The sequence below is a fragment of the Neltuma alba genome, unplaced genomic scaffold (genome assembly GCF_004799145.2).
Source record: "Neltuma alba isolate B1F8T4 unplaced genomic scaffold, ASM479914v2 tig00012949_pilon, whole genome shotgun sequence".
In the NCBI taxonomy this organism is placed as follows: domain Eukaryota; kingdom Viridiplantae; phylum Streptophyta; class Magnoliopsida; order Fabales; family Fabaceae; genus Neltuma; species Neltuma alba.
Genome location: NW_021637312.1, coordinates 16,981 through 43,182, shown reverse-complemented (window position 1 = coordinate 43,182; position 26,202 = coordinate 16,981). Strand labels below are relative to the sequence as shown.

The 26,202-nt window shown below is 35.0% G+C and overlaps 3 protein-coding genes across 3 annotated transcripts; 2 read left to right on the top strand and 1 right to left on the bottom strand.

Annotated features, from left to right (window-relative positions):
* Positions 1 to 3,527: 3,527 nt before the first annotated feature.
* Positions 3,528 to 4,863, top strand: LOC114732909 (transcription factor MYB59-like). Its single transcript, XM_028920287.1, has 3 exons — positions 3,528 to 3,751; positions 3,862 to 3,991; positions 4,120 to 4,863. The coding sequence occupies exons 1-3, from the start codon at positions 3,637 to 3,639 to the stop codon at positions 4,568 to 4,570; spliced, it is 696 nt and encodes a 231-aa protein (XP_028776120.1). The 5' UTR covers positions 3,528 to 3,636; the 3' UTR covers positions 4,571 to 4,863.
* An 818-nt stretch (positions 4,864 to 5,681) lies between these two features.
* Positions 5,682 to 8,809, top strand: LOC114732911 (very-long-chain (3R)-3-hydroxyacyl-CoA dehydratase 2). The gene is made up of 9 exons (XM_028920288.1): positions 5,682 to 5,785; positions 5,864 to 5,949; positions 6,588 to 6,635; positions 6,727 to 6,815; positions 6,920 to 6,973; positions 7,399 to 7,466; positions 7,606 to 7,655; positions 7,812 to 7,909; positions 8,398 to 8,809. Exons 1-9 carry the CDS (start codon positions 5,727 to 5,729, stop codon positions 8,500 to 8,502), a joined length of 657 nt encoding a protein of 218 aa, XP_028776121.1. The 5' UTR covers positions 5,682 to 5,726; the 3' UTR covers positions 8,503 to 8,809.
* A 927-nt stretch (positions 8,810 to 9,736) lies between these two features.
* On the bottom strand, positions 9,737 to 11,037 carry LOC114732902 (probable aquaporin TIP1-2). The gene is made up of 3 exons (XM_028920280.1): positions 10,821 to 11,037; positions 10,483 to 10,733; positions 9,737 to 10,304 (listed from the first exon to the last, which is right to left on the bottom strand). Exons 1-3 carry the CDS (start codon positions 10,951 to 10,953, stop codon positions 9,933 to 9,935), a joined length of 756 nt encoding a protein of 251 aa, XP_028776113.1. The 5' UTR covers positions 10,954 to 11,037; the 3' UTR covers positions 9,737 to 9,932.
* Positions 11,038 to 26,202: the final 15,165 nt, after the last annotated feature.

The window sequence follows — 26,202 nt, the reverse complement described above, 5'->3', positions numbered from 1 at the left end:
CATATAGCTAGAGGGTCTCATATCATATTCGAGCTGGTGTACATACTATGACAATCATATTAATTAAGCTTCTTAATTCATGTCAAATGATGGTTTTCTTTGATTTTGGGGATCTATTGGTGATTAATTAATTAAGGGACCGCTTCAAATAATTTATATATGGGACATGATACGTTTGCGTGGGCTATTCCACTGAGAGAAGCAATACATTATATATGCCTGCTTTCCGTCTTATCTCAAATTAATTGCATTTTCTTTTTGCTTTGAGAAAGTGGCATATCCTTTCATCCCTCAGTGGAATTCGTTCTGTGTTTGTTGTTTGCGTATTTTTTTTTTAAAGAGAGGTTGCTTCAGGAATCGAGGGAATAGAGCAATATAGTCTTGATGTCTTAAAAAAATAAAATCAAATAATTAGGGGAGCTAAATGAATAGCCTAATCCAAGATCATCTGAGTTTCAAGAAAATAGAAAAAGAACCTATTTAATAATTTTAGTTATCACTAAATCCAACATGCGGTAGGAAAGAGGCTAAATCCATGCAGTAATTTGATATGTGATTGTCTGGCCAGGAGCGCTGATTTGGCATTCTTCTATGTACAGTGTAGTTTTGTATTTTATTTAGATTGACTTCATCGTTACATTAATTATTTGGTTATTGTAATTATTGTAGATTGATTTTTTATTCATTAAGGTTCCTCAGTTTTGTCGGATATCGATACAACCCTCTCATACATTAAAGAAATACGCAGCATAACTTTACCCTCAATTTTGTCTCGTGTTTTTCCTTTGGTTCTTCTTTGCATATTTCTTCAATTTCTCTCTCTCAGTTAATCTATTTCACAAAAAAACGATAATAAGAGAACATGGGGAAAATAATGATAGAGCATGGCCCTTGTACTAAAGAATAACAGTTCTGCAAAGTAATAACAACTTTATAACAAGTAACAATTAAGAAACGCCAGCCTGTTCAAGTGCAGTTGTGACGAGGTGTTGATGACGTTGATTAACACTGAGATCCAGTTCGGTTTTTAACTACACATTATTGAATCTAGCAAGCACGAAATAAAGGGATGTAGCTCTTAAAAAGGCCCCTGCTTAATTAGACGCTCTTAAAATATAGCTAGGCTCTGGCTGTAACTTGTAACAATGCGATACTAGATAGAGATATGAAAAATATATCTCATTGTTTTCTCAGCACAAAAAACATTGAATATTTGAAAGAATGCTACACTGTGCATATTGGAATCCTACATGTCTGAAATATATTAGGAGAACTGCAAAGAAGGAGAGTGGATTTGTGAAAGATAAAATAAGAGTGACTGATAGTGAAATACCTTTGTTTTGTAGTCTAATGATATTGTCACTCTCTATAAGTAGAAGGTTATGGGTTTCATTCCGTCTCAAGTCATTAGTGTCTGAGGGTATTAATATGGATTGAGTTTGCGGTTCCAATCTGTGTGATAGGTTTAGGTAAAAAAATACTAATTTTTTTGATGTGAGTTTCTTCAGCTTGTATTATCAGCTCTAGTGCTTTACTAGTGTCTATCCTTTTAATTTTTTTTTTTAAAAAAAAGAGATGGCAGATATGATGGGATCATAAATTTCCATGTACGTTATCACTATTCAATTTTAATTTAGAATAAAATGCATATATGTGTGGGACCGCCTTCCATTACTTTTCATATAATCTTAAATACTTAATGGAGAAATGCCGAGATATGATAAAAATAAGTGATCTGCCCACAAAATGGTTGATGAATGGTGCCATCCACTTCATTAGGGGGCCTCTCCCTCTCCCCTTTTTAATTGTTTTGCCCACTAGATCGCATCACAATGCCCACAAACAAAAGCAGAGGAGGCTCATCAAAAGTCACATACAGGAATCCTATCACAACCTGTAAGTGCTGTTTGTATAGACAGAGGCTAATGACGCAATATTATTCCACTCTGCAAATTATGCTTACCCAATTTCATCTGGACCTCTCAACTATTCACACCAAACACTCCCTTTTCTTTATTTATTTCTTTATCATTTCAACCCAATGGGTGCCTCTCGCAGTATATTACTTCCCCGGATGCGACCTATGCATTTTTATCTATCTAGAGAAATAAGTGCGCCATGGGCAGCCTCATATTGATCATTAATCACCTGTTAAATCAGTGCTCACCATAATGATTGTTATTATAATAAAATCTAATTTGGATAGTCCTCATTAAAATTTTTTATCTGTAGTTTTTAACGATAAATTTATTTTTTAAGAAGTGACAATTTTAAAGTTTTCTTTATCTTAAATTCTGTAACTATTAAAATTAAAAAAAATGTTCAAGCATAAAAATTTGGAATCAAACATGGACCATTTAAAATTAATTTGGATATTTCAGATTAAGATGATCATTCCATGCACCACCTTCATTTCCAGTTATACATTGATATTATGCCTTGTGACTTTGTGAGATCTAACGTGACAGATAAAGATATATAGCTGGGCGGATTGATGAACGTTGCATTAAGTTGGGAAGTATATTGAGGTCACATTAAAACAAAAATATATTCCAAAATGACTTGGCCATAGCTCATCTTTGAACAGTAGATCAACCCCCTTGATGATTTGCTTTTGAGAGAAACGTGGAAAAAATGCCAAATAGAGACGAGCTTGATTTGGTTTTGTCTCCAGAAACTGGAAAACTTGGGACATTATTATGAACGTCTGATTTTCAGCACTGTTCAGTGTTGCGGATTCGCTGGTTATGTTCAACCAATTAAAGGAACAAGGAAAAACTTACCTGATTATCCCGCGCTCTGCCGCCCCCAGCATTATTCTAAATTCTGATAGCTTTAGCATATAGTATACGAATGTCAATCAGCTTTAAATGAACAATGTCTCTGTCTCCATCTCTATTTTCATTATACAAGAGGAACAACATATATTCTTAAAATAAATCCTAATGATTTTCTTATCCTCCACTTTTAAAAAAGTTTTGTTCCCTTTCACCTTTACCCTCCATCCTGGCCTATGAGTCTGGGAATGCCAAAAACACAATAATTTATTCGAAATTTTGCAAAATGGAAAGAAGATCCACTTACTCGTCATCTTATTATTTCGCCTCCCTTGTCCATTAATGTATTTTTCATCCGTTCTAGTACATATTCTGAATTATATAAACAAAAGAAGCAAAATTTTCTTGGACAGTTTTGGCGAAGATTTTTTTTTTCTTGGGAAACGAAGCGTTGGGGGGACCTGGAGTTTAGTTACCTAATAAGTCTATCTCCTATATATAGTCGTAGAGATCACTGATTAGCGAGAGAAAATCTGTCTGCTCATCTAATTAAATACTGACGCTATATCTTAATTTTGGCGGATCAAGTGGTCGGGCCACTAAACAATTAATGACGAGTAACATATAATAAATGATAAAGATAAATTCCTCATGATAATGACAGAACGAGCAGGCGTGCACCACAGCCACATGAACCGTGGATATGCAGACTTGCTTATTAAAATAATGACAAAGTTTTGTGAGAGAGCAGATATAAATATTGGTCCAGTGCTTGTACGCAAAGCATCGTTTCGAGTGGCAAATTAAAAGCGCAAAAGTAGGGTTCCATCCCAAGGAGAGAATATTGGAGAAGAAAAAAATGGTTCAACAAGAAATGCGAAAAGGTCCATGGACGGAACAGGAGGACATAAAACTGGTGTCCTTTGTGGGCTTGTTTGGAGAACGAAGATGGGATTTTATTGCGAAGGTTTCAGGTTTGGAAGGTGGCGGGAGATCACAAAAATAAATAGGAAAAAATGGTTATTAGGGCCTGCTGCATCATGGCAAAGATAAAGCAGCCTTTAACCACCTCATTTTGTTGTAGGTTTGCATAGAACTGGTAAGAGTTGCAGGTTACGTTGGGTTAATTACCTTCATCCTGGTCTCAAACGGGGCAAGATGACACCCCAAGAAGAGCGTCTCGTCCTGGAGCTTCACTCTAAGTGGGGAAATAGGTTTGACAATATACATATATATATGCACAAAGCTATCCTCACCTACATCTTTTTCTTCTTCTCTCTTCATGCCCTTTCTATATATCTCTTCCCTATCACTCGAATTACTGATATATAATCTCTGGCAGATGGTCAAGAATTGCTCGCAAATTACCAGGACGCACGGATAATGAGATTAAGAATTACTGGAGGACTCACATGAGGAAGATGGCTCAGGAGAAAAAGCGAGCAGCGGCGGCCGCCTCATCGCCTTCGTCATCATCAGCATCCTCCAAGAGCAGTACCGGAGAAGGAAGCTCTTATGATACAGGAGATCCTACTAATAACGTGATATCTTCCACAGAGATACAGATCACAGGCGAAGACCGAGCCCGTGAAGAAGAAGGGTACTCTATGGATGATATTTGGAAAGATATTGCAGTGTCAGAAGAGAATAAGAGTGAAGACGGCTGCAACTTCTCTTGTACTCCTTCATGGGAGTACTCTACTTCGGATTCGCTATGGGTTATGGACGAAGAGGAAAGTAAGATTTTGAACCCATTTTTTCCCTATTACGAACAAGGGATGCCATTTCTTTAACACGCTGAATCCAATTCTTTTTAGTCAGTGATTTGTTCATATGTTCATATGTATGTTATATTACGCGTATCATCATGTGTGGGTCCTGAGCAAGTCTAACCAGCATATATAGAGAGTGTTAATTAGGGTATATGGTCTCTTTAAGCTTTTAGTGTATTATTCTCCCATGCAAGTGTGACACAGCTGTAAATTAAACATCCCACAGTGCCTTTACTTTCCGCCCAAAATGATGAAATCTCCTCAACACTGTATGTTTTCAATGTAAAATATCAGGCATCCTCTTCGGTCAAGCATCTGTTTGTGTTCTTTTTTTTTTTTTTAACAATCGGTGAACTTATAGTGCGAAAAGCAATTTGTTTTCCTTCGTCGGGCATTACTAAATATTAAGAAAATGGATATGATCAGTAAATGTCAATTCAAATTTGTTCACTCTTCCCTAATGGATCCACAATCTGACGAAAACTTTAACTATTTATACGCGACTAAATATGAGAGAAATTGTGTCAAAAAAATGTGAGAGAAATTGTTTATCTCTCCAATTATTTAACTGGCGCATAAGCATCAACAAATTTCTCTATCGTCGATCACCAACTTCATATCGGAAATTAAATTGGAAAAAAATTGTGTGCGCGCGGGGCAATGAAGCCACCAGTTGCTTAACCGACTCTGCAACATGGAGAATTCTGTCAGATTTTTTTTTATCGTATAATAAAAATTCTATGAATATTTTGATTAAAACATGAACAATTATAAGTGATGTTCGGTTGGGAAAAAATTATAAAATACATCTTTTCATTTTTTTTAAAAAAATCTAATAGTTCAAAAGAAGGATATTTTAATTTAAAAATTCTAAAAAACCATGTGATTCATAAAAAAAAAAGATGAGAGATCATTTATAAGAGTTTTTTTTTTTTTTAACAAAATTAATTTAGACTCTAAACATCAAGCCCCACAAAAGTTTTTGGGCTAGGCTGCCAGTCTTATGTAAATGGGTCAACTTTACACAACGCTCTTTTGCATACAGCCAAAACCCAACCCAATCAGATGAAAAAATATCGGGTCGTAAGACCCGGTTACCCACTTACCTCTGTTGCCCATAACGAACAGGAGGCGCGCTTTTATGATCGGTTGCAACTAGCAACATCCACAAACCAGAATGCCTCGTCTTTCCACTCTCTATCTGCTCGCTTACAACTCTCTTCAGGCTATTGGATGGTATATGATCTCTCTCTTCCGTGATTATTTCTCTTGCACACTTCTGATTCACTTACTATGTTCTCTATTTTCCTGCAGGACCTTTTCCCTCCTTGCAATTTTGATCAATCTTCTGTCCACGCGCTCTGTCGCTGGAACCTATGCTTCTTCCGGCAAGCTAATAAGTATGTGTCTCTTTCACTTTGCCCTTCAGCTCTCTCACAAGCTTCAACAAATAAATTGCACAGTTGAAATTGAAAAGGGAATTTGATTGTTGAAGTGACGTTTAGGGAGAGTTGCAGTCAGTTCTTGAATTATTTTAGAAACAAATTGTTTGGATTTAGTTATTGAAATAAGTACTACAGGTCCGTGATGAAAAAATTTCCCTCTTACGGTCTTGCCTCACGACTCCCACCGTCTCATTGCATGCATAATAAGCTAAATGTCTGAGTTTTCATTTATCCGTGCTAGGCAGAGAACGTGAAAAATGTATCTGCTTCTCTTGTTTGATTTCCATAAAAACTTAGCAGAATTTGTAAAGGATGGGTGCAAATGGAGGCCGCTCCGTTTTCACTTATTTTCATCTCTTGTTTGTAAACACACGCTCACCATGGAGACCATTTTTTTTTTCCGCCTCTTTATTCTCTTGCAAATCATGCATTTAATGTGTCACAAGACACTATTTCAACCTTAAGAATCAAGGGTGGAGGAGAGTAAAATTTTGAGAGTTGTCTTGAATTTCCCTTTGTATGGAATTTCTCTACATCTAAGCAGATTTCACGCTTAAAAGATGTGATCGGTCTGCTTTACTTTCTTGTTGAAGGTTTGCTGCAATGCACTGCAGTATTGGAAGTCATACACGGAGCCATTGGTAGGTTTGCTGTTAATGCATGGCTTCTAATGAGAAGAATATTCATTGTAATTTAAAAGGAATTATACGGCAACATGCTTTAAAATTATAGGCATTGTGCCAAGCGGAGTACTACTCACTCTAATGCAATGGGGAGGAAGGGTCCACTTTCTGTTGGCGGTTGTTGATAAAGTTGATGAGGTTTGTGTATTGTTTTTGAATTGTTGTGTTATGACATGGTTCAAGCAATATAGCTTCATTCATGCTTATTTAATACGTGTAACCATGCTGTATGTTATTTTTAGGTTCAGGGGTCACCGTCAGTCTTTATCACTCTCCTTGCATGGAGCATAAGTGAGGTAAGTTGCTTTCAGATAGAATTCACAATGCAGTTAATCTCATGTAATAGCATCTACTCCCTTCTCAAAGCGTAGAAACCTTGCTACGTGAAATAGTAATGACTTGCTAAAACACTCGAAACATGTCAGAGACATCATTGTGACACAATATATCAAGGAAATGGAAGCATTCATAACAATATTTTAATCAGTGACGAGGAAAAGCAATACTTCCTTATGACCGCCATCAGAGATGTCACTGTGATCATCAACATTAGCGTTTCAAAAATTTGATGTCCAGTTAAAAATGGTTCTGTATAAAAGCTAACACTTGACAAATTTTTAACCGTTTAGAGTTCCGCTTTCTCATAAAACTTGAGCGCTTTCTTTGATCTCGTAATATTTGATGTCTTAAGAAACAATGATGGGACTTTCTCACAGTGCAGGTAATTAGATATTCACATTATGCTTTCAACTGCATCGGAAGTTGTCCTCCTTGGATCACCTATCTCAGGTCCTTTTCTTCCTTCTTGCTCCTTGTTTTCTGTAATTTTGTGGATAACATAAGAATAGCACTGGGTTAAAATTCTCTGTTGTGTTGACTAAAATTACACTTTCTAAATGTGAGCTTGATTCTTTATTTTACGAATTAGGTATACTGGCTTTATTGTGCTGTATCCCTTAGGGATTGGTCCTGGTGAAAGTGAGTCCTTATCTACCTTTCCATGCTTTTATCTTTTGTTTCCCTATGAATTTGCAATTCATATTGGCATTGCTACTCATTCATTCCTTTATTTTCCATTGACATCATTCAGCATGTTTTGTATAAACTAGTACAACTGATCAATCTACGATGCAGTGTGGCTCATGTATCAAGCACTTCCTATTATTGAGAAGAGGAACCTCTATGCAGATGCCTTTTCAGGTCTCCCATTCAGTTATTATGATTTCCTCAGGGTAAAGTTGCTCATCTAGTTTGTAATTCTGTTCACCAAATTCACTTAACTGCGTAGAGGCTGATAATTTCCTACTTCAACCCAACATACCATTGCTCTGGCAGCTATGATAGTGATTAGGTGTGAGCATAGCTCTTGTATCTGTAGGTTTATTACAGGTTGGCTATTTGTTGTATTTTATGGAATAGACCTGAAATTAGAAATAACAAAACAAGAAAAAGCTTAGAAATTGCTACAACATAGCACATGGAACCTGGTCCTTACTCTATACCATATGGCCTTGTTTACTACCGGGCTAGGAAGTTTGCATAATTGAGGCGCGCATGAACCAGCTGGGTTCCAGTTGACCTTCAGATCCTATAAAATTGTGCTGTGACACTGACTCCTTTCCTTTTTTAATTTCTATTTAATCTTCCCAAGTTATCTGCATAAGTGAATTTTGTTAATTTCTCATTCTTTTATTTTTTTTGGTTAAACTCAATGAATCAGGTTGTAATTGCAATTTATCCATTCCTCTGGTTGAAGCTTTATCTGCATTTGTTCAAGCAAAGGAAAGCAAAACTCCGAAAAAACCATGAGAAGAAAAGAACATGAAGAGCAGAGCTCTTGGTTTTATAATTTGTTGACAACCTCACGAGTTATTGAGCTTGTGCGCTTTTTCTTGGGTGATATGAGCTCTGCGTCTCGATGAAGCGTTTTGTTTGAAAGCTGAGTGTCTCAGAATGTGGCACTTGTTAAGTGATCATTGGACTGGATTTTAACGCAAACTAATGGCATAGTCACGTGTTATTCAGGATTTCGGATTACCATCGCAGTTACTATTCATAAAATTACTGCCTGTGATATATGCGGTGTTTAGAACTCCTCTGGTCCTTAATATAAGATCTAATTAGAAGTTTGATCTTAGTTCTAAATATAAGATTTATTTTTCATATTTACTAATTTTCTAAATTATCCCTATTAAATAATGAAGTACCACAATAATACCTATTACTCATTAATAATACACCTATATATATTTTATAAAGTGAATGAGTACTGATTACTTATTAATTCCACAGATACATCAATTCTACCGCTTTATAGTTTTAATAAAATAATTTAAAACATTTTTTTAAATGAATATTTTCATGCAAATACCCATTCAAGGTGATTGGATTTTTTATCTCCGAAGAATAGCATAATAAAATATTAATCATATTATCTATTTTCTTTGTGGCTAGAAAAGCATAATCTTCTATTTATATTTTACCCAATCAAGTAGAAAAAATTCCTTCCAGAAGAAAAACAAAAAAATTAATTCTTTTTTGTGGTAAACAGGGAAATTAAAAACGAACAATGAAACAGAAGCACAACATTAAACCAAGTTACACCCTCTCTCGCTAACCACCAAAAAAAAAATTGAAGAAGTTGGACTGAGCAGATTTTCATCGACATTGGACTGGAAGGTCGGAGGCAAGCTAACTAGAGTCTAAAGTTTTTTGAAATAAAAGTTTTTTAAAGAAGTTTTAACTGAGGATATTTTAGGAAATATATATTATATTTGTAATTATTATTTAATTTAACTAACTTTTTAAATTTAATCAAAATTAAATAGTTCTTATATTAAGAATCAGACTAGTAACAAATTACTGTGTAAATTGCATGGGTTAGTCTTGTACATTATTTCCTTCGTAATCTGATATGAGCTTCGCTCGCAGATGGGTACCTTCATCTTCTCTTGTTTCCAAAGATATTGATGTAGGAGTTCCTGAAATAAGTGCGCACGCGCGCGTTATAATTCAAGCAGGGTTGAAGCTTGGTTTTTTCTTTTATGCATATATAATCATGACATGAGATGCTAAAAATTGAAGATAGGCATACAAAATAGCATAATCTTAGTGAACAATACAAATGACAAAGACGAAGGGAATCAAACAAAAATTGCAAACAAGAGGTAGCGCCTTAAACAACAGAAGCCAAATAAAGAAAGCAACCCCACTTTCAACATAAACAGGGTCGGGTAGAGGGGCGTTTTGTTGCCCTTAATAATCCGTGGTGGGGAGCTGTTGATGAGTTTGGCTCATGAATAACATCTCATAGACAATGGCGGCAATAGCTGCACCCAGGAAGGGACCTAGCCAGTAAACCCAGTGGTTGGCCCACGTCCAGCTCACGACGGCTGGTCCGAAAGAGACCGCTGGGTTCATGGATGCTCCGTCAAAGGCCCCACCCGCCAAGATGTTAGCTCCGACGATGAAACCAATCGCGATCGGAGCAATTATCCCAACATTACCCTTCTTTGGGTCTAAGGCCGTCGCATACACCGTGTACACCAGACCGAAGGTCATCACTATCTCAAACACCACCGCGTTCCATGCACCCACTCCCGCGGATAATGAGAAAGCGGATGTTTCCTGCCACCCAACACACAAACACAGATCTCAACTTTCCACGTGATTTGGAACGAGAAGAAGAAGACATGTCCCAAGATTCATTTAATCATCTGGTGGGATTGCGTTACGAGTTAAGGGTCATAACTATATCTTATCTGGGTGAGCTGAGTAAAACAGCAGAGCGAGGAATAATATTTACCAGTCCACCGGTGGAAAATTTAAGGAGTAAGCAAGCAACAACAGAGCCGAGCAATTGGGCGATCCAGTACAGAATGCTTCTAAAGAGAGAGATGTGACCCCCGATGAAGGCGCCGAACGTAACAGCGGGATTCACGTGACCTCCTGAAATGTTGGCGCCAACTGAAACCGCCACAAACAATGCAAAGGCATGAGCCAACGAAGCTGACACGAGCCCCGCCGGCGTCGTCGATCCATTGTCCGTCAGCTTGTCTGCAAAACCATACATCTTATTCAGTTAAAGACGGATATGATAAAGGATACTGAGAAGCAAGTAGACACGAGATTGAAGGGGCTCACTGAAAGCCATGCCGGAGCCTTCCCCGGCGAACACAAAGATGAGCACTGAAATGAACTCAGCCAAGGCAGCCTTAAGAGCATTGGCTTGGCCCAGCTCCGATGTATTGCCGATAGCAATCCTAGAAATCGCCATTGTTTAGATTACAGAGAGTGCTCTTTACTCTGCTGATAGCTATGATAAACCTTGCGATTCAACTTCTGGCTCTGGCCGTTTTATATAGAGATTATTTAACAGTTCATGGAGGGACGAGGACCACGAACGAGGGAAGATTATTTCAAAAATTGCAGCCTGGCTGTGCGGCCTGTCGGGACAATAGGAGGGCCTCCGGTTCGCTCCCTAGGTGCCACGTGGACGGTCTGATGTGATTGGGATGATCCAAATCACCGACCAATCTACGGAGTGAGAATGGTGGATTGGTGGGTGGGCCCTCTATCGTCGTCCTACCCTTGCGGACCGAACCGACCTTTGGGTTCCTTTTCGGTGTGATGTGGACCTCCCTACTATTCTCACCACTCCTCGCCCCTGGACTCATCCACATTTACAGCAGTTCCTTTCTGCAAGATTATATTAGATATCATTTGCTGTTTTACATCTATTTCTTAATTATTTTTAATTATTGTGTGCACTTGAATTTTTTTTATTTTCAGAAGGGAAAAAATTATTTTTTGAAGAAGGTGAACATTCTGCGAGTATGTCATGGCTATAACGCCGTGAACTTGTTTTCTTTCTGGCCTGAATACAATGCCGTGAATCGACACAACTTGTCCTTATAATAAATTGGCCCATGTGCTTATTATTGATTATGAAAGGTCACAGTCCCACACAACAGAAACACGATGATGGCTTTCTCAGTCAAACCCGAGATGGTGAAATCTCTTCCACAGTGATTCTCATTATTGGGGTGTAACAGTTTTTTTTTAATATAAAAAGACAAATGGTGTTATCGTGATAACAAGATTATAAACAGAGTTAGTATATGGATGAGAATCTAAATTAGAAAAGGCATAGTTACGCGTGACAATAAAAATCACAAAAAAAGCCAACACAGTTAAATCTAGCAAAAAAGATTAGTCTCTCACAATTTGACAAATTAAAATTTGAATACTTATTGAGAGAGATACTCATATTTGATACCTAGTATTACCTCAAATAGGATTGTTTACAGTAAAATAATACTACCTCCGGTCCTAATTAGAAGACCCAGTTGACTTATTTGAGGAGATTAAGGAAGTAAGTTAAGTTAGTTATTTGTAATAAATAAGTGTTGTCATTCCTAAAATATCCTTACTAATTAAGTGTATTGGCTAGAACTATCATTATTAGAAAGACTATCTTGAAAAAAAAAATACATAAATATGAGAGACAAAATGAATTGGGGTCTTATAATTAGGATCAAACAAAAAGTCAAATGAGGTCTTGTATTAAGGACCGGAGGTAGTATATAGCTATGCGTAGCAAAAACACAAAAGAAATGACAGAAAACGATTTGAGAATGGTGCGGATATATACTGTGCCCAACTGGGTTCTCACACGTAAAGAACGAGGTAGAGGGAGAGCTGGAAAAAAAGTTGTCTAGACCAGTCATAATTGTACCATATACTCTTCCAATCTTAAATATAAGATCTTTATATATATTAATACGAGGATTTTATATTTAGAATCGGAAGAGTATTTGATTATGTTATAGATGTTAACAAATTCCATTTTTGGATCTGAAGCTTCAATTTATTATTTATGCGTGCCATCCATGTATTAACACCTCAGCAAGATTTGGGTTTGGACATCAACTCTCCTCCCCCGGTTCATGAATCCAAGAACGAAGTTCCATTTGAATTCGTAAATTTTGGATGATGTACCTGCTTTATTTAATTTCTCCTTCAATCAGTCTTTAATATTTCTTCGGAGTTGCTTTCTCGCCACTGCTTATTTATTATAGTTTTAGATCATCAAGATCAAGGTGAACCAAAAAAAAAAATGAGGATCAAAGTTTATGAACACATTAATTTATATTTTTAAAGATATCAAACAGGAACACTCAGATTTAATCCAAGAATTCACTACTAACTACAAATCACAGCAACGATGCATATTTGAACTAAAAAATGCGATCATAATTAACGATTGTGTATGGGCTAAACACCCACCACGCACATTAATATTATTTTTCAAAAGAACTTACAATTGTTTTGAGAGATGAGGCTGGAACATACATACGTGACAAATACGTTGATTATGTTATTAGGGACAGCACTACAGCCTAGTGAAGATTTTGCCTTGTAAACTGATCGAAAGGGAATTGAAAATGAAGCAGGTGCAGCTGACAGTGATGGTCACTTAGTCACGTGACAATCTAATCTTCTCATGCAATTTCCACTTAACACCACCGCCTCCCCTCTGATTAATTAATATATAATCTCAAATTTGTGTTCATTTATTTGTCCCCCAGCGCAGTGGAATATTAGTAGGCACAAGTTTTTTCTTCCCCACCCCCCAAGATAATTCTGAGGGTGACAAACAGTACAAGTGCCTCATCCAGGCTCCCACACTTCTTGCAACATCTATGCTCATCTCTTCTTTAGTTTATTAATTATTATTATTATTATTATAGGCGGCTTAATTAGAGGATACTAGCTAGTATTAGCATATACTCCTTCGATCCTTAATATAGGACCCAATTCTTGAGTTGGTTTTGATCCTAAATATAAGACCCATTTCTCATATTTATCATTTTTCTCTAAATTACCCCTATGGATACTCTCTTAACCATAATCAAGTAGAAGAAGGAGATAGGGTATTAAAAAGGATGATTATGGTATTTAGGAAAAATGAGTCACTTTCTTATAATTAACTAACTTACCTAACTTCCTTAATCTAATCAAATTAGTTAAATGGGTCTTATATTAAAGACCGGAGGAGTATAAATATTTTAGAGCAGAGCTGCCTTTTCTCTTGTTTCCAGCCTCGTAACGGGAATATCCCTACGAACAGGCAGGCCTTTCACGTTGTGGGACGGCAATTCCCGATCACTAGGGCTACAACTACAAGTCTACAAGTCACGACTTGTGGATGGGAATGAGCAGATTGGGTTTTTTTTTTAATATAATCTTGGATCTATTAATTTTATCCTCATTTTAGTTCTGGTCTCTCAAGTTTCAAACTATAGATTTTAGTTTTTTTAAGGATCAAATGATTCAAGTTTTTATTAAATTATAGGGACCAATATTTTGAATAAAAAGAAATTTAAGAGACTAAAATCAAAATTAGGGCAAAATTAAAGAATCAAAGTTTATATTAACCTTTTTTTATTCCAAAAATTAGAGATAAATCACTTATTAAAAATTTTACTGGCAGAAAAATTTAATTTTGAATATCGCACAAAATTTATTGAGAATCAATAATTTTTATGTAAACAAATTTGTCAAGTTTTTTTATTAATAAAATTTTCAATTCTCCCTTTTTGCCATGTTAAATTGACTCAATTATGTGAAATGAACTGCTGGCACAAAAAAATTATGTTCATTGAACTTGTTTTAATTGATTTTATTAGCCTTTTCTATTAATTTATACAAGCTTAATACTTTCTCAGAAATAGAATTTATTACATGAAAACTATCTTTAAAAAATTTCTTTTTACCTGTTATATAATTTTTGCGATATTTCCAAATGGCCCACAACGTACCCGTAAGTATACTGATATGCGCCAAAAAAAAAAAACAGAAAAGGAGTGCCAAACCGTATTCACAAGTTTCTCACTCACAGACCGTTTTGGTAGGGCAGTTTTGGGCCAAGCAGGTTGAAATTGGGAGTACAGTGTGTGTCATTAGGCTTCTTTCCCACTCTCGTTAAAAAAAATACGGGACCAATAGGATTGAGTTTAGCAGAATAAAGTGGTTCCTCATAATATGATAAATTAAAGTTTAAATTTTAACTAAAAGATGTGTCCACGTTTAGTATTTGACAGTACCTTGAATATAATTACTTCTAATAAAAAAATACTTATACTTTAGTCAGATAAATAAATAAAAAGACACGAAAGCAATATTATCCTTGTGGGGTTATTTAGTTTAGTTTGATTCGGCCCAAGCAGTGGCTGAAACTTTGGGCTTTAATTGGCCCTCGATTAGCATCGTGGGCTTTCAGTTCGTGACATGTTGATCTCTGGTTTCACCCAATTCAGGAATCAACCCCACACAGGAGTGATCGAAAAGACTAAACATGAATAAAAGAGGGCGACGATTGAAGAAGATGGAAAATAACAGAAAGCGGCAATTATTCAGAATCAGGGTTTGAACTTAAAAGTGGGGCATAGCCTCTGTACTTTCTTAGCGCCTCTTTTCGTTAAGCTCAAAAGGCTCGCTTCTTATTGGTATATGCTTCCACAGTTGGTTCCAACAAAATCTTATTATGCGCTCCAAGCAATAATGCTATCTCGGTTAAAGATTAAGATGCATTTTTATTTTTTATACCTTACAAAGTCTCTCATTAGAATATAATAAATAAATATGTAATTTTGTGAGCGAACTATAAAAAAAATGCCATTCAATTAAGAATTTTGAAAAACACATTACACAATACACACACGCACGTATTCTGGTGGAAATTACACTTCTATTGAGGAACCCCCCCCCCCGACCTCCCTTGCTTCATCTAAACCATTGAATTAAATTTGAACGATATCAAATTTTATTTAAATTTTTGTATAATTCAGTTGAGAGTTTTTTTTAATAAAATATTAAAATTAAAGTGTTTAAATGAAGTAGAAATAAAGTAAAGTGCGCACTCTCAGCTATTATTTATTTATTTATATATTATGATTTTTACTGTTGTTATTATTAGAATATTAGGATGGGATGATATAGGTGGCTAGAAGCCTGAATTTGCCATACTGACATGCAGTATACGAAAGGAATAAGAATAATAGCACAATGATTCTGGCAAAAAAACAAAGGAGGAATAATAGTACAAACACACAGCTCAATTTTTCAGGAAGTTAAAAGAATTTTACCGTCTTTTTTTTTTTTTACCAGCAATTTTACCGTCTTGTCACTTATGGAAAGAAAGTATATTTATGATTCAAACTGGAAAAAAGTCGTCCCCAACTATTGGAAATGATTATGGGCGGAGGAGCGTTCAGACTTTAGACCGCATTTTAACCAATAACGAGGCCCTCTTATTTTCCTATGTCATTGACCCACTCCCTCCCATCATTGCTTCACGCGGTTACGTTTACGTAGTAGCATTAGCAACACCAACGTGAGTTGTTCACCTCCATTTTTTCCCTCAATCCCTTGTCATGATCGCCGTTTCATTCATCTGGCATGAATTTGCTCCGCTCTTAACCTGCCTGTGCATTAAATTAAAATTTTGGTTTAATTATAGCACTAATTTGTGTAGTTTTGGCTAAATTACATTTAATACATCTCTTATTCATTAAACGTTTTTTTACTTTGTAAATATTTTTTTAGTTATTTAATTATTACATATAAATTAAATATTTCAAAAATGTTCTCTCACTATTGTTTAGCACTAGTTATCACTAAAAACTCAGGGCAAAAGAATGCATGCTATGACCACTGACAGGTAGCAGGGAATCCATTCCTGGTTATCTCTTTCTTTCTTTCATATTTTTGTGCTAGATCCTGGTTATTTATTTGGATGACTATAAATTATACTTCATATGTATTTAAGCGATAAACTTTTTTAAAAAAAAAAAAAATTTGCGTGTAAATCCTACGTCCCCCTCTGGGAACGTTGGTGCATCTGGCAACATTATTGCAAAACTAATTCAAAAATATTACTATTAGTACATTGCCATAGTGATAAAAAAACCCCTTTAAACGAAGGAACCTATTTAACCCTTTTATGGTTAGGAGAAAAAGAATGAAGGAAATTTTAAAGGAAGAAAACAGAAAACGAAACCAAAATGAGCAATGAAGGAGTCATTTCCAAGTGTGCCGCCACGCACCCACCACCCATCCTTTATAAATAAACTATTGTGTCGCCCCTGTGAGCACAGCCGAGCCTTACTCTTTAGTTTGTTGGGTTCCTTTCCTACAACTATGGAAACCCTCACTTCTCCATCATTATTCTCCCACCTGTCATATCTGTCTTCAAACTTTAGACGCGCTTTTCATTTTTCTGGTCTCTTTTTAAAAGAATCCCTACTTAAATGAAATGAAAGCTTCGATATTTTCCCTCTCTTCCTTGATCTCCTATTCTTTGTGATATTCTCAGTCAAACCGAACCCTCCAACAACCACGGCCTTTTCGCATAATTTGGTCAAATTGCCTATTGAAATGGACGCTCGCTTTTTTGCGAGACCATTAATGATCCCTCCCTTTCATTAGCATCCAATGAAAACAAACCCTACTTCTTCCTAGCTCCCCCTTTCTGTTGTTATATAGCTAGCTCCCAATCCGTTTCCCGGCATCATAAGCCCTCTCTGTAAAACAATCCATCACGTCATTATTCTTTAATCACCACTTGAATTCACACTACGCGTCCATTAATTACATATTCTATCGCCTGTCCACATGAGACTGCCAGGTCATTAATATATATTTTTGAATTCATCGGTGTTATACTAACTGAACTTGAAGAATTAATGGTAGTAATGGTAATTAAGGAGCTTAGGATGAACTAATGGCCGGCTTTATACATAGTTAATTGGTATGAGGAGCAGTGACTCGAGTGTACTTAAATACACGCACGCACGCATTGCGTCTCGCGCATTCAAGAGATCTTTGTGTGTGTTCACAGTACAAGAGTACATGTTTTTTAAGAGTTATGAACTTTTACAATATAATAAGCTTTCGTCAATTTAGTTTTCTAGAGGCCATTCAAGCAAGAATGTTACGTGAAGTTGTTATCTGAGAATGAAAGAAAGAGGTGGTGATGATCACCTACTCGGATGGAATTAAATTAAATGCAACCCAAAGCTGACTGTGCATTAATATGTACTCCCTTTGTCCCCTTTTTATAAGCAATATGGATTAAAAAGTTAATTAAAAACAATAAATAGATAAAAATTAAAAAAATTCAAAATACCCTTATTTATTAGAGAGAGGGTATAAGAAAGAAAATTATTATAATAAAGAGAACTATGAAAAAGAAAGAATGTGTGATGGAGAGAGATAATAATTTAAAAAATAAAATAATAAATATATTGAGTATTAAAATAAGTAATTAATGGAGACAAAATAAAAAAATTTGCTACAAAAATTTAAAACAACATGTAAATGTTGTTTATATTTAGAAACAAGAGGAAAATAATAGTTGTTGTTTATAAAAATAACAGAACGAGTATTATTATACAAAACACATGGAGGTCACTGTTTGGCAAAGACCATTAAATTCACGTCTTTAAGAGGAGGGGGGGGGGGAGTGCATGTGTTGAATTTAAACATGGACTCCCATAAGAGCCGCCGAATTTCATCACAGCCATACATATATGGAAGACGAGCTTAAAAATGGAGTGAGAACACACAGAGAGAGAGAGAGAGAGCAGGCTGCGGGGTTGCGTTTTGGAGAGGGCGGATGACGTTTGGCGATGGATAAGGCGTTGATTAAAAATTAATGGGAGTGGCGGAGTTATTGGCGGGGCACGTGCAGCCGAGTGAAGCACACTGGCATGAGCATGTGCGTTCGTACACGTGTCGTGCAAGGAGGGGCCATGCAAGGTTCGTGGGGCAGACTTCAACCACACGTGTCTCATCCTGCACGGCCCCCACATGATTTCCACAATTCCACCTGCTCCGCCATGTGCGCTCTCTCATCGCCTCCCCCTTCTGAATTCCCTTCCCATTGCAACCCCCCTTCGATTGTATTTACTTCGATGTATGATTCGTTGTTTTTATAACTTTAATTACTACCTGCTTAGTCTTCCCTGATTTTTTTGGCCGGGGGGGGGGTCCCAACCCCAAGATTTTTAACTAAACCTGCATTTACCGGCCAAGTTATATATAAAGCATCAGGATGGGGTCGGATGATAACAACTATACTCCATCGGTACTAAATATCAAATTATATTAACTACTAACATGTAAAGGGTTTACTCTGCCTTTTTTATTTTTTTTTAAAAAGACCTCGTCAGTAATGATTAATATTTAATAGATAAAAATAAAATTACTTGAATATTATATTATATTTATGACTTTCTATTTGTATCCTCGTGAACACACGGGACTGTCACGGGCAGTCTAATTCTGGGGGATGCGGTTTCTTCTCTCCGTTGTTTTGGCCCAGTATGGAGTCGCTGTTTCAAAACACCCCCCCAGCACACGTCCTCTCTCTCTCTCTCTCCCTCTCCCTCTCTCTCTCTCTCTCTGTGGGGCCCGGGAATGAGTACATCTAATAATCGAATCTGAACGCCCATGCTTTGATTTACAAACTATAGTGAATTCACCTCCCGATTTTAATTTGGTTTCACACAAAACAATTAGTTAGTACAGCAAATTGACAAAGATAATTAATTAGTAGTTGACTATTCGCACAATTTTGGCTTATTTTGAATTTTGATTTTTAAATTTTTGTAATCATTTAATTACGTTATTGCTTATTTTGATATGCTTTAGCTTTAGCAAGACATTAATGAAAACGAAGAAAGAAGAGTCCATGCAGCGCAAAAAATAAATGCGTGCCTGCGTGCATGTAAGTAAAATTTTCAAATTCAACATCTTGTATTCGTAGCTTGCTTTTTGACTGTAGTTATTTTTCCAAAGCCCATAATGCAAATGCCAAAAGTCCAGAGGGCTGCGCACTTGATAGTACTCCTCTTATTCTTAATAAAAAAATTTAATTATTTAATTTGATTATATTCAAGATATTAGTCAAATTAGTTAATATGATAATCCTCTGGTTCTTAATATATGACATAATTATTGAGTTGATTTTAGTCCTAAATATAAGACTTATTTCTCATATTTATCAATTTTTCCTAAATTGTCCTTATTAATATTACCTCAACCATAATCAAGTAGAAGAGGGAGGGAGGATATTAAGAAAGATGATTATGGTGTTTTAGGAAAAAATGTCATATTTCTTATAATTAACTAACTTACTTAACTTCCTTAATATAATCAAATTAGTTAAATATGTCTTATATTAAAGATCGGAAGAGTATATTTTTTTTCAAAAACATCATAATCATATTCTTTAATTTTCTCTCTTCCTCTTCTATTTAATTATTATTAGAGGAACATCAATAAGGATAGTTTAGAAAAAAAATTAATGAACATATAAAATAGTTTTTATACATAAGATTAACGCTAACTCTTTAATTAGATTATATGTTAAAGACCATAGGAGTATATATTTTAAAAAATTCTTCACTGTGCTTGTTTTGTTTTGCTTTGTATAAAAAAAATGTTAGCATGTATCCACGTTAAAAATATTTATTTAACAATAATTCGTTTTATTTATATGAAATAAATCAATCAAAATTTATTATTTTTATCAATTTAATGATCAACTTGATCTTATGCATTCACTTTAAAAATTCTGTAAAAGGAAAAGTGAAAAACGGGTTTAAGCTGAGTAAAAGGGTATCTGAGTATCAAGAAAAGTGTTTTTCAAAATATTTTTTTATCAATAGAGATAAACTCCTTTACAAATTTATTTTATACTATCTCTTGTTTCTAATATAAGAACTCGTTTGACTTTTATTTTGATTCTAATTATAAGAACTTAATCACTCTATCTCTTATATTTATGTATTTTTTTAAAAGTTGTCATTCTAACAATAATAGTTCTGGCCAATACACTTAATTAGTAAGGATATTTTAGAAAAAACAACACATATTTATTACAAATAACTAACCAAATTTATTTTCTTAATCTTCTCAAATTAGTTAACTAATTTTTATAATTAGAACCGAAAATAATATACTATAAAATTATTTTTAAAACTATGATTTTAATTCTATTCAAACACTTCTCAATTGACAGCTAAAGTCGTTTCCTGTTGCGGAAGCTAACGTGAATAGAGCCGAAGCAGTCTCCCCTTTTATGGAGCAGCCTTGGTGATTCAACTAACGCAAAATTACAAGAATGCCCCTAATGAGGGGGCACGCTCTGTCCCTAGCCCTCAGGTTCTGTATGCTTTTTCACAAACAATAAATTACAAATCCCTCGTTCACCGTAGGCCTAATTAATGGGGCTCGTGGGCTCCGCGCGCCATCTGAAAATTAAATAATTCGCAAGTTCATGAATAATGCAATTTGGTAAAAAAAAAATTATTTGGAAATTATTAATTTTTTAACAGGGAATGTTAATCATATTTGGTTGGCCCAAAAAAAAAAGTTAATCGCTTTCGGATGTGAATTTTGTGAATTTGATTAATGCTTCGGATGACCGCTGCATGTTTTCCTTTAAGATGCAATCACTGGTATCTTATTTAAATTTTGAGCATTTTATTTTCATTTCAAATTTTATAACTGTTAGAGTAAAAAAATAATTAAAATACAAACATTAATATAAGCCGTTTAAATTTAATATGAACGGTCCATGCTCGAGGAATCCATTTGGATGTCAATTTGCTCCTCGATTGAAACCTCCACAAGGGGGAAAAAAATCTCTAGCATATTTCCTTCATGCCCATTTATTTATGAGATTCTCATGGGGGAAAAAAACAGACAGACCAAGAATAAAGCAAAATCACTATATTATGTAATATTCTACCAAGCATAAAGCAAAATCAATATGTTATGTAATATTTTTTTTTAATTTAACTTTTCATTGAATTCTATACTATTTTAAATCTTAGCTATCTTTAATGGAGATATTATTATCTAATGAAATTTGAAATAGAACTTATATTTAAAGACAAAAAAAGTATTGAGATCAAGAGAAATAAATAAATACTAAGAAAGTTTTAAACATTTTAACTTTCCTAGAAAGTACACAGTCAAGTTTATCACTTGAAGCTGAGCTAATATTACCGCCCTCCGCAATCCTCTAAGCAGATTTTATTATTTTTCAGCAATCACTTGGTACGAAAGAGTTGTTTCTTGGAAATAACTGACATAAATAAAATAACTACCATCAAATTATTCAGCAAAAATACTGAATGATTTATTGTTAAAAAAAAGTCATAAATTGGCTTAATGAATAAATAAGTACTCAAGTTTTGTCTTTCTTCCGTCAACTATTGCTTATAGATCGCAGTGTGGATATGCACATCAGACACAAGGTTGGGAAAATGAGTCATGCTGTTTGTGAGTTAAATTTGTGGATTATTAGAATTTATAATTACTCCTTCTGATTCTAATTACAAAGATCTATTTCATTAATTCATGAAAATTAAAAAAACTAGTTAAGCTAATTATTTATCATTATTGTGTGAAAATTTTGTTTTGCTTTTCTCAAAATACCCCATTTTTTTATGGTGGTGTCAAACGTAAGAGAAAATAAAGTTAAAAAAAAAACCGCGAACTTAATTAAAATAATATGGGTAAAAAATATTAAATAAGGGAGACAGAGTAAACAATATCTTATATAAGTATTTATGATCAAACCTACACCTATCAATAGGAGGAAACATATATTATACGGTTACACTCCAAATTAATTGAAAGTAAGCAGTGGAATTTTTTTTTATGGAGGTAGAAAATTAAGACAAGAACAATTATGTTCTAATAATGCACGAAAGACATATTTAATTTTAAATATGCTTTTAACAATGAAAAGGGTCAACTTTTTGGAGGTGCATAAGTGACAAAGTAGAAGATTAAAGATTTGGTTACGCATAATCACAAAACACAAATGCATGTTCCGGCTGCGCCAGATACATTGCATTGTGGAGAGATATGACTTTTAATTTAAGCAGCTTTGTCGTATCCACGCATAAGCTACCATGTTAAATTTTGGCTATTTTGTACTTTTCCTCCCTCAAACTCAACCCAGAATTGCACTTAATAACTTAAAACAAATACAATATATTTGATTATGGTACGACGATAGGAGCACTACCAATTCTTTAATTCCTCTGCCCAGTTGTGTATACGCTACATTCACACCATTCTACTATTAGAACCAGGAATCTTGTGGCAAAATCTAATGTTAGTAACATCACAACAAAATTAAATAAATATATATAATCATTGCGATGGAAGTGGTTTTTGCTGCTTCATTTTGTTGTTTTGAAACAAATCAACCATTTCATCATCACTGTTTTTCTGAATAAAATACGCTGAGACGGCGGAAATATGACTCTCTGCCGGAACGGCTTGTCGGGTATAAATAATTGAAGAATTCTTGGCTGCTTCATGCACGCACCCAAAAAAACAATTGTTATAAGCAGAATAGATTAAGTGTACAAATATGTTAGATATAAATATTATCAATAGTACTGGACACCTATCTATTCACAATTAATTTGATATGCTTGTACGTTTGTGTTAGAATTTGACGAAATTGTAAATTAAAAGCAGGTTTTGTCACTTTGTGCGTGTACCCGAAGCGGAAAAAACAGAGAAACAATTAGAGAGCAAGAAACAAGACTTTGGTAGGTAGAAAGTTGTAAAAAGTGAAACTGATTACGGATCAAATTCATTTACAAGCGAATAGGAATTCTGTTAAATAAGGGGTGGGGGAACACAGTAGAAATAATGGATTAGGAAAATGCTCTCGTCGTTATAAGCAGCGGGGATTATATTTTGGGGTTCGGAGGCGGTGGTCACGGAGGAGGAGAGAGACGGTCTCATCGGAGTCGGAAGAAGGTGCAGAAGGCACGGCGGAGCTCAGTTCAGAGGAGGATGATAAGAAAATCCCTAATCTCTTTAGGGATTTGTTTGTGAAGAATTTTGTTAAGTCGTCGCATGATTTTGATGAAGCTGAGGAGGGTGAGTTCGGTCGGGTACAGGATTTGAGAAGGTGCTTAATCCAGCTCAAGGGAAATAGGTGCTAAAAATTGATGTAGTTTAGGCATATTTATGTTTTATTATTTGTAATTAATTAGACAAAAAAAAAAAGAGATATGGTTATTGATGAGAGTTGTGTAAGTTGTACAAATTAAGCTATGATTTAATGGCATAGTAACTTCCCGCAAAATCTGACCTTAAAAAATGCGGGCATAACGTGGGTTGTTACTTTGACCTTCATCTTCTGTTGAGAGTTTTCATCTTTTCTTGACTCGTTCACGATCAAAGGGGTGAAAAAGTCACACGGAAATATATAAAGGGAGAATTTTGATATCGAGAGAAATGGCGGGTCAACTATATAATATACTGTTGAGTTCAGTTTTCTTGGGCAGTTCCCACTCCCCACAACTCAATCTAGTGTATATAGCCTGCCCTATCATACTCGGATAATGTAGTTAATTCAGTTCATCCTCCATTTTTATTTATATACAATAAACCGCATCCACACACATATAGTTCTTTATTAGTTTTATAAGAAAATCGAAGAATATATTCCTGCATTTGTTTTGGCAGTTTGTAAGCAAAACACGATGCTCACCCACATGGATTTGCCGTGCAATTAACAAGGACGTCTCGGGGTTAAAAAGGTCCTCCAAATTAAATTATCATCACCAATCTATTTCAAGCGATGAGCACCTCTTTCCCAGGTGCATAGTTACCGAGTTTTCGCAAATATATATAATTTTGGAAATATATATAAATAATTAAGTACGATATTTTTTTAATTTCAAAACATAATATTAACTATAGCGTGTTCAAACACGAGGGAATTTTGATTGATTGATATGGAAAGTCTCATATGGAATGAAATTGGGTTTAAGATTTTGAGTTAACATGTTATGTCTCTTCCATTGTTTTGGCTCGTTCATCTTTTTCCTATTACTCATGAGAGTCCAAGGTCAGGTTTTACACAGGAATTTTGAGAAGGGAAATAAAAAAACATCATTGGAAGTTTGAAATGCACACACACACACACACACGTTTTGAAATTGAAAATTGAGATTAGCTTCATTTGCCCTTCAATAGAAAACTGTGTGCCTCATCATTTAAGACCAGGAAATTGTGTTGATTAGAAGGACTCATAATCCTGAATCTTACGATTTTGAGTTTAAATATGGTGTTCTCCACTCTTCTTTGCCTATTTATTCTCTCTATTCGCTTTGGGTATTTTGTTGTTTGTTTCTTAACAGTTCGTTTGCGATTATTATTAGTATTTTTTAGTATTATTATCAACCCGTGACAGTCGTTGTCATCGCCTAGAATCCACTTAATTACCATTATTACGATTGCGTGTTACTGCTAATGCTGACATACTTCAAGATCTCGAATATATTATTGTCTTTATGGTACAACGAAAAATCTGGCTAAATGGTAGTATAAAAGAAAATCAGTTTTAAAATAATCAAAGCATGATATTTAATTCTAAATAAGTTTAACAAGAAAAATGTCGCGAGTAGTTGAGAACAAATATATCTTTTAATTAAATAAACGATCCAGTAATTAGGATGAATGGGGGAGGATGCCGTTGTTGCATCAATAATCAGTTTACTGACTATTTAATATTTAAGTTAAAAATTGTTCTTCATAGCCCGCTTCTGAGATAATTGTAGGTGTTGTATTATTGTTCTTGTTTATCTATTTGTACGTGTGCGTGAGTGAGAATCTTAAGTACTTGAATTCTTTAAGAGATGATTTGATAACCATGTAACGGCTTAAATTGATTTAAATTTTAAATGTTTGAATAAAAATGACAAGAGACCGTCGAAATAAAAAATGGAAGACAATTTCAGAAATTTAAAAATCCAACCCATAGTTATTACCAAAATCACACATACAGATTATTGTTTGATTAAATTGTTTGCGGAGCCAGACTCAGATAAAGAACAACACTCTGAGGAGGAAAGAAGGAATTCATCAAGAAATTATGGCTTATAATGAAGAGTTGTCTAAAACGCGTAAACAGATCAGCTACATTTTTTTTTTTAATCTTCTTCAAAATTTCTTAAAAAGAGGAGAGGAAAATTTGGCGTTTAAAGTTGAAACTTTTAAAGGTGAATTTTAGCGGAGCGATTTATAAAAGGAAATGAAGCGATTGACCAGAAAGGGAGACAGAAAGCGATTTTATTTGGGGAGAGAGACACCCCCCCCTGAAAGTGGGGGAGGGTTTCAAATCCTTCCCACGTCGCAGAACATGGAATTTCCATATTTTTGCCCACAAGCAATATTGTTTTGTCATCTCCTGATTTATTTTTTTCAGTAAAAAAAGAAAATCCTGATTTATTTATTTATTTCACTCATTCATTCATAGTATTCATTGCATACTTAGCTCCTCTCTTCTCTCCCTCTCTTGTCTCCGGCCCACCTCCTTCCATTTTGTCCTATTCGCCTCTTTTCTTCTTTCTTTTTTTTCTCCCCTCTCTATAAATTAGAGGTCCTGCCCTGTTCTTTATCTCCCCTGCAATTC